Consider the following 14,375-nt stretch of genomic DNA (forward strand, 5'->3'; position numbering starts at 1 on the left):
CTACCAATCTACTCTGTGCCGGTTAGGCCTCAGTTGAAGTACTGTGTCCAGTTTGGGTCACTAAGGTTTGGAAGGATGTAGAGATATTGGAAAGGATCTAAAGCAAGCGACAAAGGTGATCCAAGGGATGGAATACAAACCAAATGAGCAAAGGCTGAAGGAACCAGGTATGATTAGTTTGGAATAGAGGAGACTGAAGGGAGACATGCCAGCGGTCTTCAGATCCTTGCAACGCTGCCATAAAAAATATGGAAAAAAGTTGTTCTCTCTTGCCACAGAGGGCAGGACAAGAGGCGATGGGTTGACACTACAGCAGAGCAGACTCAGATGAAATCTCAGGATAAACTCCCTAACTGTGAGAACAGGAAAACAACGGAACAGTCGCCTAGGCAGGCTGTGGAGGCTTGTTTGCTGGAAGTTTTCCAAAGGACGCTGGATAGTCCTGTGTACGGGATGGTTTAGCTACAACAAACCCTGCATCTCAGCAGGGGTTAGAGTAGGTGCAAGTGCTGGAGGAACCAACTAGGGGAAAAGCTCTTCTTGACCTGCTGCTCACAAACAGGGAAGAAATAGTAGAGGAAGCAATAGTGGATGGGAACCTGGGAGGCAGTGACCATGAGATGGTCGAGTTCAAGATCCTGATAATAGGAAGAAAGGAGAGCATTAGAACAGAGACCCTGGACTTCAGAAAAGCAGACTTCGACTCCCTCAGGGAATTGATGGGCAAGGTCCCCTGGGAGGATAACATGATGGGGAAAGGAGTCGAGGAAAGCTGGCTGTATTTTAAAGAATCTTTATTAAGGTTGCAGGAACAAACCATCCCGATGTGTAGGAAGAAAAGTAAATATGGCAGGCGACCAGCTTGGCTTAACAGTGAAATTCTTGCTCGTCTTAAACACAAAAAAACAGCTTACAAGAAGTGGAAGACTGGACAAATAACGAGGGAGGAGTATAAAAGTATTGCTCAGGCATGCAGGAGTGAAATTAGGAAGGCCAAATCACACTTGGAGTTGCAGCTAGCCGGAGATGTTAGGAGTAACAAGAAGGGTTTCTTTAGGTATGTTAGCAACAAGAAGAAAGTCAAGGAAAGTGTGGGCCCCTTGCTGAATGAGGGAGGGAACCTAGTGACAGAGGATGTGGAGAAAGCTAGTGTACTCAATGCTTTTTTTGCCTCTGTCTTCACAGACAAGGTCAGCTCCCACACAGCTGCACTCTGCAGCACGGTATGGGGAGGAGGTGACCAGCTCTCTGTGGAGAAAGAAGTGGTTCTGGACTATTTAGAAAAGCTGGATGAGCACAAGTCCCGGGGGCCGGATGCACTGCATCCGAGGGTGCTAAAGGAGTTAGCCGATGAGATTGCAGAGCCATTGGCCATTATCTTTGAAAAATCATGGCGATCGGGGGAGGTCCCGGACGACTGGAAAAAAGCTAATGTAGTGCCCATCTTTAAAAAAGGGAAGAAGGAAGATCCAGGGAACTACAGGCCAGTCAGTCTCACCTCAGTCCCTGGAAAAATCATGGAACAGGTCCTCAAGGAATCAATCCTGAACCACTTAAAGGAGGGGAAAGTGATCAGGAACAGTCAGCATGGATTCACCAAGGGCAAGTCATGCCTGACTAACCTAATTGCCTTCTATGATGAGATAACCGGCTCTGTGGATGAAGGGAAAGCAGTGGATGTGCTATTTCTGGACTTTAGCAAAGCTTTTGATACAGTCTCCCACAGTATTCTTGCCAGCAAGTTAAAGAAGTCTGGGCTGGATGAATGGACGGTAAGGTGGATAGAAAACTGGGTAGATGGTCGGGCTCAACGGGTAGTGATCAATGGTTCCATGTCTAGTTGGCAGCCGGTATCAAGTGGAGTGCCCCAAGGGTCGGTGTTGGGGCCGGTTTTGTTCAATATCTTCATTAACGAGCTGGAGGATGGTGTGGACTGCACCCTTAGCAAGTTTGCAGATGACACTAAACTGGGAGGAGTGGTTGATACGCTGGAGGGTAGGGATAGGATACAGAGGGACCTAGACAAATTAGAAGATTGGGCCAAAAGAAATATGATGAGGTTCAACAAGGACAAGTGCAGAGTCCTGCACTTAGGACGGAAGAATCCCATGCACTGCTACAGACTAGGGACCGAATGGCTGGGAAGCAGTTCTGCAGAAAAGGACCTAGGGGTTACGGTGGAAGAAAAGCTGAATATGAGTCAACAGTGTGCCCTTGTTGCCAAGAAGGCTAATGGCATTTTGGGTTGTATAAGTAGGGGCATTTCCAGCAGATCGAGGGATGTGATCATTCCCCTCTACTCAGCACTGGTGAGGCCTCATTTGGAGTACTGTGTCCAGTTTTGGGCCCCATACTACAAGAAGGATGTGGATAAATTGGAGAGAGTCCAGCGGAGGGCAACAAAAATGATTAGGGGGCTGGAGCACATGACTTACGAGGAGAGGCTGAGGGAACTGAGATTGTTTAGTCTGCAGAAGAGAAGATTGAGGGGGGACTTGATAGCTGCTTTCAACTACCTGAAAGGGGGTTCCAAAGAGGATGGATCTAGACTGTTCTCAGTGGTAGAAGATGACAGAACAAGAAGTAATGGTCTCAAATTGCAGAGGGGGAGGTTTAGGTTGGACATTAGGAAAAACTTTTTCACTAGTAGAGTGGTGAAGCACTGGAATGGGTTCCCTAGGGAGGTGGTGGAATCTCCTTCCTTAGAGGTTTTTAAGGTCAGGCTTGACAAAGCCCTGGCTGGGATGATTTAGTTGGGTTTAGTTCTGTTTTGAGCAGGGGGTTGGACTAGATGACCTCCTGAGGTCCCTTCCAACCCTGAGATTCTATGATTCTATGATAGGTGACCCTTGTGGTCCCTTCTCAACCTGTGGCTTTATGATTCTATGATGTAAAATCCTAGTGAAGACCAGGCCTGAGTCACACACAAGTCATGGGGCTCAATACAGGGGTAACTGTGGTGCTGGACTCAGATTTCCCAAACTGGGTGTCTGCTTCCAGCTGAATTGCTTTTTGGAAGTTTCAGACATAACAGTTCAGCTGACGTCTCGAATAAAGCTAGGAGAGAAGATGTCTTGCCCATGTTGAAAATTTCTTATAGCTGTTCCAGTGAGGAGCCTTCGCACCTCCAAGCTTTCCAGAAATTAATAGTCAGGAACAGCCCCACCCATTAACAGAGAGAGCCCTGAGATGCAAGAGGAGGAGGTGACAGTGTCTGTGCATTAACACACAGCTGGCTCCTACTCCAAAGGGGTTTTGCCTCAGTGGGGCCTGAGCAATGTACAGGCCTTGTACTGTACATCTACTGACACCTTCCATCCTGAAGGATCCCCTGTGCCGCTGAAATGCAGCCGCCTTGTGGCTGGAGGCCATCAGCCAGGGAGGCACATCTAAGAGGGATGTTTTGGCTCATGATACTGGAGCAAATTCATCCCCTCTGGCAAGGGCCCTGGGGTGTTTAACAGCTGCACAGAATGGAAAGGACCCCAGACCTATTCTCTGTCCCGTCACATCCACATTACACTGGGTTTGTCGAGCAGGTGAGCTCCTCAGCAAGAAATGGTACCTGTGAATCCTGAGATGGAAGCGTCTTCCCTGGGAATCCCCCTCAGGTAGCCGTGTCCCACGCCTCTCTCACCCCAGCATCTGCAGCAGCATCGCACACTGAGAGCTGATACAGGGGTTTGTGCTGTTTATAATACAGCTCTGTGCAATCCCAGTGGGGTTTGCTCAGGCTCTAGGGGAGAAGGGGCATCTGGATGCAAACAGGCTGAAGACCGGAGACATTCCAGCCAATGTCTCTCTTTCCATGTCTGCGCTTCTGTGCTATTAAACCAGCTTGAGGAGTGAACAGTAATTAAGGGACCTTCCCAACGGGAGATGAGAACTCTTGGGCTCTCCGTGGAGTCAGAGAGGAGTTGGCTGCTCTGTGCTTTTGTGTATTTTTAAATATTATAGTTGATTAGTAAGAAAACCAGGGATAATGCCTAGCTCTCCCAAGGGTCTGATACGCTGCAAATACCCAGGAGAGCTGGCTAGATTGTAGACAGACAGATCTGGAGATAGACAACTGATGGGAGAGAGGACCACTCTCTGCGGACACATGGGGCTGTTGCAAAGAGGTCAGAGATCAGTAATTCTCATCTGTAACTATGACCATACTGGGCAGCATCTTTCATTGAAGGTGTGACGGGTTGGATCACAGAAACTGATGTGCCAAGGCTACCCCTGCTCCTGTTTTCCCTGCCAGCTCAGGACCCCAGCACCCTGTCTTGCTGAGCCAGACACTCCCATCTGCTCCAACACAGACCCAGGGTCTGAATTACTTGCCCCACAGCTGCAGGTTTACCTGACAGCAGCTCACAGAAGTGTTCCTGTCTTTAACACTCAGATGCCCAACTCCCAATGGGGTCTAAACCCAAATAAATCCGTTTTACCCTGTATAAAGCTTATACAGGGTAAACCCATAAATTGTTTGCCCTCAATAACACTGATAGAGAGAGATGCACAGCTGTTCCCCCCCCTTAGTATTAATACAGACTCTGGGTTAATTAATAAGTAAAAAATGATTTTATTCAATACAGAAAGTTGGATTTAAGTGGCTCCAAGTAGTAACAGACAGAACAAAGTAAGTCACCAAGCAAAATAAAATAAAATGCACAAATCTATGTCTAATCCAACTGAATACAGATAAGATCCTCACCAGTTCCAGAATGCTCCATTTTACAGGCTACTCTCCTTTCAGCCTGGGTCCAGCAATCCCTCCAACCCCTTGCAGTCACTGTCCTTTGTTCCAGTTTCTTCCAATTATTTTTGGGGGTGGAGAGGCTCTCTCTTTAGCCAGCTGAAGACAAAATGGAAGGGTTTCCCCTGGGCTTAAATAGACTTTTTCTTGGGGATGGAGACCCCCTCTTCCCTCCTATGCAAAGTCCAGCTCCAAGATGGAGTTCTGGAGTCACCTGGGCAAGTCACGTGTCCATGCAGGACTCACAGTTTTTACAGGCAGAAGCCATTGTCCACATGGTATCCTGTATGTCTCCAGGAAGACTTCTTATGTGGATTGTAGCATTCCAAGATGCATTGTTCCCCAAGTGTTTCCTGATCGGGTACTTAACCTTGCGAATTCCTTCCTAAAGAAGCTGACCAAATGCCTCACAAAGCTTACTTAGAAATCAAGCAAGTATACAGCAAATATTCTTAACCTCAAGTACAAGATGATATATGTTTACAAATAGGATGAATAGATATAGTAGACCATAACCCTTACAGAGATATGTTACATGGCACAGGCAGCAAAAAACATATTTCATTTATGTCATAGTACCAAAAACCTTATGGGAGGTACCGTCACAGAAGGATGTTCAAAACACCTAGCAAAGTCACTATGAACATATCCCCATTACGCAGATAGGTAAACTGAGGCATGGGGAGAGGTGAAGTGGCCATTGTCTCACAGAGATTGAGTGGCAAAATGACAGACAGAACCCAGGAGTCCTGACTTCCTTGCTGTAATCATGGTCTCTCCGTCATGCCAAGAGGGAAATGGACTCCAGCTCTGGTAGGGCCTGTTCATTGGGTGGGATGCAGAGGAAAATCTGACAGAGGGAGTCTGAGCCTTAGCCATCCTCTGAAGGTGAAGCTGAGGTTTTCAGAAACAGCTGGAGTTTGTGAGCTCCTCACTCCTGTGAGGTGTGAACTCGGGGACTCCACTTCCGTTCCCACTCAGAGACCTGCCAATGCATCACAGTCACTGGGGTCACTTTGGGAGAACAGACGCAGTAAAACCAACATCAACAGAATGTTCCTGTGGACAGAGGACAGCCGGGGCCCTGTCCTGGGCACAGAGGCCTTCCCCTCCCCCCAGAGCTGCCCTGGAACAAGAGGGGCCCAATGGGCGGGATAGAGACTAGATTAGTGTTTGCACTGGATTTCTTCTCTCCCTCTCGGTTCATTTCCTCCCAGTCTCTCCCAGGTGGAATTGAAATCGAATGTTCCAGGCTGAGTCAGACTTTCCAGCACTGCTTAAAATGTTTTTTAAGTACATCAGAAGCAGGAAGCCTGCTAAACCACCAGTGGAGCCCCTTGACGATCACAATACAAAAGGAGCGCTTAAAGACGATAAAGTCATTGCGGAGAAACTAAATGGATTCTTTGCTTCAGTCTTCACGGCTGAGGATGTTAGGGAGATTCCCAAACCTGAGCTGGCTTTTGTAGGTGACAAATCTGAGGAACTGTCACAGATTGAAGTGTCACTAGAGGAGGCTTTGGAATTAATTGATAAACTCAACATTAACAAGTCACCGGGACCAGATGGCATTCACCCAAGAGTTCTGAAAGAACTCAAATGTGAAGTTGCGGAACTATTAACTAAGGTTTGTAACCTGTCCTTTAAATCAGCTTTGGTACCCAATGACTGGAAGTTAGCTAATGTAACACCAATATTTAAAAAGGGCTCTAGAGGTGATTCCGGCAATTACAGACCGGTAAGTCTAACGTCGGTACCAGGCAAATTATTCGAAACAATAGTTAAGAATAAAATTGTCAGACATATAGAAAAACATAAACTGTTGAGCAATAGTCAACATGGTTTCTGTAAAGGGAAATCATGTCTTACTAATCTATTAGAGTTCTTTGAAGGCGTCAACAAACATGTGGACAAGGGGGATCCAGTGGACATAGTGTACTTAGATTTCCAGAAAGCCTTTGACAAGGTCCCTCACCAAAGGCTCTTATGTAAATTAAGCTGTCATGGGATAAAAGGAAAGGTCCTTTCATGGATTGAGAACTGGTTAAAGGACAGGGAACAAAGGGTAGGAATTAATGGTAAATCCTCAGAATGGAGAGGGGTAACTAGTGGTGTTCGCCAAGGGTCAGTCCTAGGATCAATCCTATTCAATTTATTCATAAATGATCTGGAGAAAGGAGTAAACAGTGAGGTGGCAAAGTTTGCAGATGATACTAAACTGCTCAATATAGTTAAGACCAAAGCAGATTGTGAAGAACTTCAAGAAGATCTCACAAAACTAAGTGATTGGGCAACAAAATGGCAAATGAAATTTAATGTGGATAAATGTAAAGTAATGCACATTGGAAAAAATAACCCCAACTATACATACAACATGATGGGGCTAATTTAGCTACAACGAGTCAGGAAAAAGATCTTGGAGTCATCGTGGAAAGTTCTCTGAAGATGTCCACGCAGTGCGCAGAGGCGGTCAAAAAAGCAAACAAGATGTTAGGAATCATTAAAAAGGGGATAGAAAACAAGACTGAGAATATATTATTGCCTTTATATAAATCCATGGTACGCCCACATCTCGAATACTGTGTACAGATGTGGTCTTCTCACCTCAAAAAAGATATTCTAGCACTAGAAAAGGTTCAGAAAAGGGCAACTAAAATGATTAGGGGTTTGGAGAGGGTCCCATACGAGGAAAGATTAAAGAGGCTAGGACTCTTCAGCTTGGAAAAGAGAAGACTAAGGGGGGATATGATAGAGGTATATAAAATCATGAGTGATGTGGAGAAAGTGCATAAGGAAAAGTTATTTACTTATTCCTATAATACAAGAACTTGGGGTCACCAAATGAAATTAGTAGGCAGCAGGTTTAAAACAAATAAAAGGAAGTTCTTCTTCACGCAGCGCACAGTCAACTTGTGGAACTCCTTACCTGAGGAGGTTGTGAAGGCTAGGACTATAACAATGTTTAAAAGGGAACTGGATAAATTCATGGTGGCTAAGTCCATAAATGGCTATTAGCTAGGATGGGTAAGGAATGGTGTCCCTAGCCTCTGTTTGTCAGAGGATGGAGATGGATGGCAGGAGAGAGATCACTTGATCATTGCCTGTTACGTTCACTCCCTCTGGGTCACCTGGCATTGGCCACTGTTGGTAGACAGATACTGGGCTAGATGGACCTTTGGTCTGACCCGGTACAGTCGTTCTTATGTTCTTATGTTCTTATGCCCCAGCTGGAGGGCGCTTGGATTCCCACAGCTGAACTCGCTGCCTGCTCCTCTGGCTCATCGGGGGTATTTCTCCGGTGTGGAGCACCTGGGTTTTTAAGCACCGGAATGAGACTGATCGAATTGTCCTGTCCAAACTGAACCAGGGCGCCGTGTCCGCCTGTACTCAGGTGACTGACACTCTGTGGCTGGCCAGCCTGGTTTGACCTTCGTCTGCAGCTAAAGGCAAAGGGGGGAGGGGCTAGGCCCTGATTTGGCTGGATCACTGTGTCTATCATTTATTATTATTGTCTGAATTGTGGAAGCCTGCAGAGGCCCCGCTCCAGTTCAGGGCCCCTCGTGCTGGGCCCTTCGCAAACCCAGAAGCAGAAACAGCCCCTGCCCCAGGGAGCTTAGAAATCAAATTCAGACAAGACCCAGCTACTGAGTGTAACACACCAGAGAGGGGGCAGGCGGGAGATGGGGAGGAGCAGCACTCAGAACGGGTGGCTCCATAGGCTGCTGGGTGGGCGTGAGACAGCGGAAATGCACAGCCCGGCCCTGGCCGTTGGAAGTGAGTCCTGGGCCGTTAAGAGCAGATCACGTGTTCGGGGAACTAGACTGGGGCAAGCGAGAACCGGCCATTTTTTAGCGGCTGCAGCAGACACAGCTGGGAGCGTGTGACTCTCCGTTAGCTTTTGTAACCTGCTTTAGTTCTACTCACGCCTCCCTCCTTCCAGTGCAGACTGAGCCTCCTTCTCATGAATTCCCAGGACAACCCCCGGAACCGGACGGGAGACCAGAGGAGAGGGCAGAGGTAACAGGGCTGTGGGGAAGGAACGAAGGAGCCACCCTGGAGATGGAAGAACTGGAAGCCCCCAGGGAGTTGAAACTCCCGGGCAATGCATCAGACTCCGGGAAGAGATTCAGGCAGAGTTTAGAGATATATCTGTGCAAACAGCTGGGTTTGGTGAGAGAGACCAGCAGAAAACTGCAATTTTCTTAAACAGTGCAGGGCTTGCGGCAGTGGGCGTCTTTACTATCACGCAGCTCAGGCTTTGTCTGCACTGGCACTATGTCAGTAAAACTTTTCTTGGGTAGGGGTGTGACAAAAACACCATCTCCTAACTGAGAAAAGCACCAGTGTTGACAGCATTTTGTCAGCGGGAGACCAATTAAAGATAAGGAGAAACTGGGAAAGGTGGAAGGAAAACTCATCACCCCGCTCTGTGGCACGGGGGACCCCAAACAGCCGTGGCTAGATGTCAGGGCAATTCACAGTCTGTTCATCACATGGGTCAGGCCCTGCCCAGGCACTGGCCGTGCCGCAGGGACGCTGCAGGTCAGAAACTCGCTTTTGTGGTGGCCACATGCCCTCAGGCTCTGCGTGGCAGGGCCCTTCTTCCCAGCGTTGCCGCCACCCATCAGGCCTCTTCACCTGGGGGCGTCTCCCTGCACTTCCTGGCCCCAGCTGTTCACTGCACCTGACTCCGGACTGCTCCAGCTTCAGCTCCAGCCCCTGCTCCAGGCCCCGTACAGAAAGCTGAAGCTAATGAACCCAACCTGCAGCTGTTCACAGTTAACAGAAGCCTTCAGCGCTCAGGCCGGTGGGGTCGGAGCAGGAGATGGCGCCCATCCCTTTCCTCAGTCACACACTGGAGTTCAGCCCAAATTCAGTGCACCTGGAATGACAGATACAAAGCACCAGACACAAAGCGGGTTGATTCGTGCACTGAAGGACACTGGGAGTGTTATGTAGAGAGACGTAGGGGTGCACAAAGAATCACAGGGAGTCGGTTCATTTCCTATCAGCGGCATTGAGTAGGAAGCACCATTGAGCTTTGAATTTCCTGTGTTCCCTTCACCCTGCCCAGACCCGAAATGTGGCACCCAGGGTGTGACAAGGACCCAGACTGAGGCCCACACAAATATTATCCTTGCAGGGACTCTAGAGAGATTTGTAGATTATATGGCCAGGTGATCTTCTGCTCTGATCTCCTGCATTGCACAGGCCTGATTAATTCCTGTTTGAACTAGAGCAGATCTTTGAGAAAAAATATCCCATCTTGACTGAAACGTGGCCAGTGATGGAGACACACCACGATCCTTGCTCAGCTGTTCCAATGGCACAACCCTAGACAACCAGAGATGTAGAAAGCACTACTCACAGACGCTGCTATGAGAGAGCTCAGCATCAGCAAGGTAACCAAGAGCCCTCCTAGACTGCGGAATGAATTGCCCAGGTGTGGGTGTGAACCTTCAGTCAAAGGACGTTGCACCGTAGCTGCCAACCCTTCAAAATGCTTTGCTCTCCCCACCAGCCTCTGTCTTGCTTGGGGTCAGCTTCAGCCAGCTGCTCCATCTAAGAACTGGGCCATCTTGGAGATAGTGTTGTGTTCGTACAGGAAGGAGAGGGAGGAGCTCGATGTCACCTGCATATTGCTAGCGTTTGAGTCTATTTTGTGTGACCAGTTCCCATAGTGGCTGCATGGAGATGCTGAAAAGCCCCAGAGAGAGAATTGATCGTTGTGGGACTCCAGCCGCGAGGGGTCTAGTGCTGGAGGTGCAGTTTCCCATCATCGCTAATTGGGTGCATCCCTCCAAGAAGGATTCAGACCATTTTAGTGCATCCCTCTGGACTCCCGCTGCCTCTCAGGTGAGACAGCAGCATCTCACTGCCAATAGTGTCCAGGAGGCTGAGCATGGATGTCTGCCCCCATCCATGGACAGAAGATCATCCATCAGTGCCTCTAAAGTATGGGAATTGGATAGCAACTAGAACAAATTAGAAGTTTTGAACTATAGAAAATGGCTTAGAGAAGCAGAAAATACTAGAGACTAACCCATGGCTGGCAGGGCTAAGGAAAAAAAGAGGAAGATTTGCAAGTACATTAGAAATAAAGGAAATCCTAATAGGCCTGTACTAGATGGAGATGGTCACACGGTTAATAACGATGCTGAAAGGGCAAAAATGTTCAATGAACCTTCCTGTGCTGTATGTGAGAGAAGCAGGATGCTGTACTCATCCACATGAACATCTCTGCAGTCCCCTGGTAGCTATGGCGGACGGTAAACAGCACCTGACAGGGATCAGTATTTTAAATCAGCAGCCCCAGATATCTCGCACCCAGCGAGTGCTAAGAGAGCTGCCTGAGGAGATCTCTGCCCCGCTGATGTTAATTTTAATAAACATTAGAACACCGGGGATATCCCAGAAGACTGATAGAGGGCTAATGTTATGCCAGTATTCAAAAAGGGATCATCTGGATATAAAATGCCTGTTGTCAACCAAAGAGCCCCCTCTGCCGCCCTTGTGCCTCTCTCCTGCCCAAGCTTCTTCTCACTCATCTAGTGTCTGTGGACCAACACTTTTTCTGTCTGTTACCTCTTCTGGCAGGTTCCATTTCTTCCATGTCCACCAATCCACAGAGAAGCTGAAGAAAACTGGTTTTATCCAGTATGCAGTTACTCCCTTTTTCTGTCCAGGCAATATTTTGTTATGTAATATTTTGTTCTGTAATGACCAACGCATTTATAGGCATATGCCTCCATCCCAGCCTCCTGCCCCTTAGTACAAGGATCATGAGTGAAGAGTTCAGGAAAAGCCAAAAGAAAGAAGGATACAGACAGTTCATACAATCTAATGTGAGTTAACAGGGTTAAAATAGTTCCTCAATGTGCAGTGGCAATCAAATGAACAGAATGTTGGGAATCATAAAGAAAAGAATAGATAATAAGACAGAAAATATCAGATTGTCTCTATATAAATCCATGGTACTCCCACGTCTTGAATACTGCGTGCAGATGTGTTTGCCGAATCTCAAAAGAGATATATTGGAATTGGAAATGGTACAGAGAAGGTCAACAGAAATGAATAGCTTCTATATGAGGAGAGATTAATAAGACTGGACTTTTCACCTTGGAAAAGAGATGACTCAGGGGGGATATGACAGAGGTCTATTAAATGATGACTGGCGTGGAGAAAGTAAGGAAGAAAGTGTTATTTACTCCATCTTACATGAACTAGGGGTCACCCAATAGAATTAGTCAGCAGCAGATTTAAAACAAACAAAAGGAAGTATTTCTTCATAGTCAACATGTGGAACTCTTCACCGGGGAACTTGTGAAGGCCAAAACTAGAACATGGTTCCAATAAAAACTAGATAAATTAATGGAGGACAGGTCATCAATGGCTACTATCCAGGATGGGCAGGGATGTATCCCTAGCCTCTGTTTGCCAGAAACTGGGAGTGGGCAACAGGGTATGAATCACTTGATGATTCCCTGTTCTGATCACTCTGTATGGGGCACCTGGCACTGGCCACTGCTGGAAGACAGGATACTGGGATAGATGGACCATTGATCTGACCTGTATGTCCATTCTGATGTTCTTACAGAGACCCCAGATGTATCTGTGCCCCCAGCCCCTGCTGCAACGAACTAGACCCCACCCTCCTCCCAGACCTGAGATAGAACCCAGGTGTCCTGCTGGCGCCTCTCTCTCTGCAGAGTTAGTAACAAAGTAAGAATATACATTAATATTTTAAACCTAACCATCGTCCTTAAGGGACTTGGCACAAGATGTCAGAACATGATAGTATTAGAGCTGAGGGGTCAAATATTTATTTTATTTCCCTTTTTTTATATGAGAATTAGACACAGAGCTCCTGCCAGTTAATTGCTAAGTTGTCTGCCAAAAACCTGGAGTTTTCAAGACCTTAAGTAGCCTTTGGAATCATGGTTAAAGTTGCCACCCCCACCAAAATCTGAAATGGCTCCCTTGTAGCTGGGGTGGGGGGAGGGGTGAAATAATTCAGCAAGTGACAGGGGGAGGGGAATAGAGGAGCAAGAGACAGGGAGGGAGCCTTGGCAGAAGAGGTGAGGAAGGGGTGGGGTTTCGGGGTCCAGATACCAGCAATTAGAGACGTGGCAACCCACTGAATTGTACATAGACCGATTCCCCAGTCTGTCATGCTGACACAGCGCAGTAATGTCAGGAAAGGATTTAATGTCTCTCTGACTGTCTGGTCAGTGATTCAGGGAAATGGCCCAGCACCCTGTCACCTGCCAGCTCTGCACGGAGCTCGGTCTGAGAGCCAGAGCACCAGGAGAAAATTTACATCCATTTATGACTGAAGAGCCGGAGCAGCCTGTCCCGGATCTGTTTGGTCCTCACCCCGTAGATGATGGGGTGTAGCACGGGGGGCACAAGCAGGTTTGCGTTGGCCATAAGAATGTGGAAATGTAGGGGCACATTGTGGCCATACCGGTGCATGATGGAGGAGAAGAGAACTGGGATGTAAGAGGCTAAAATGGCACAGAGGTGGGATCCGCAGGTCTCAGAAGTCTTCAGCTGGGCGTCCTTTATGGAGAGGCTGAAGATGGCCCTGAGGATCTGGATATAGGACACGGCAATAAAAAACAAATCCAGACCTGTCACCATGAATCCCACAATGAGGCCATAGTAACTACTGATACGGGTGTCAGCGCAGGCCTGCTTCACCACGGCCATGTGCTCACAGTACGAGTGGGCAATGATGTTGGTTCTGCAATATGGCCACCGCCTCGCCAGGAAGGGATAGGGCAGTATCAGCATGCCACCGCGCAGGACCACGGCCAGGCCAATCTTGGCCACCACAGGTTTTGTCAGGATGGTGGAATGTCTCAGGGGATGGCAGATGGCCACGTAGCGATCAAAAGCCATGGCCATGAGGATCCCAGAGTCCATCACTAAGAAGCAGTAAATGAAGTACATCTGGGTGAGACAGGCACTGAAATTGATCTCCCTGGAACTGAACCAGAAGATGTTCAGCATTTTGGGAACGGTAGATGTAGATAGTAAAAGATCGGTGACAGCCAGCATGCAGAGGAAATAGTACATGGGCTCATGGAGGCTCGGCTCCCTCTTCACGATGAACAGGATGGTGAAGTTCCCCAAGATGGCTATGGCGTACATGGTGCAGAAAGGGATGGAGATCCAGACATGGGCTGTCTCCAGGCCAGGAATGCCCAGCAGGATGAAGGTGGAGGGGTTGGTGAAGTCAGTGGTGTTGGAATCTGACATCGTGTATGGGAGAAGGTGTCCAACTCTGAGGCAGAACGGTGTCTCCAGCATTTACCGTGCTTTCCCCTGATTTCCTGTACGTGCCCAGGCTCTAGGGTGATGGTCGCAGTGCAAATGCCTGGTGGAGAGACAACGTTAGTATGAGACACTACATGCACTACTGGAGGCTGTTCTCATGGGTGAAGTAGATTGGTTGCTCTTCACACATTGAACAATGACATTTTCATTATTCAGATAAATGAATTATGAATAACTGGCCCTATTAATCCCAATTCCATATTTGATGGTGCTCCATTCATCAGTAAATCTACATGCCATGGTGTGGGAAACCTTAATAGGCACCAGCAGGAAACACGAATGTGGATAC

General features: G+C 47.8%; 1 protein-coding gene across 1 annotated transcript; it reads right to left on the minus strand.

Moving 5' to 3' along the window:
• Positions 1–13,060: 13,060 nt before the first annotated feature.
• On the minus strand, positions 13,061–14,008 carry LOC123361976 (olfactory receptor 52M1-like). Its single transcript, XM_045002202.1, has one exon. It carries the CDS (start codon positions 14,006–14,008, stop codon positions 13,061–13,063), a length of 948 nt encoding a protein of 315 aa, XP_044858137.1.
• Between the last annotated feature and the right edge of the window lie 367 nt (positions 14,009–14,375).

The sequence above is a fragment of the Mauremys mutica genome, chromosome 1 (genome assembly GCF_020497125.1).
Source record: "Mauremys mutica isolate MM-2020 ecotype Southern chromosome 1, ASM2049712v1, whole genome shotgun sequence".
NCBI classification, from domain to species: domain Eukaryota; kingdom Metazoa; phylum Chordata; order Testudines; family Geoemydidae; genus Mauremys; species Mauremys mutica.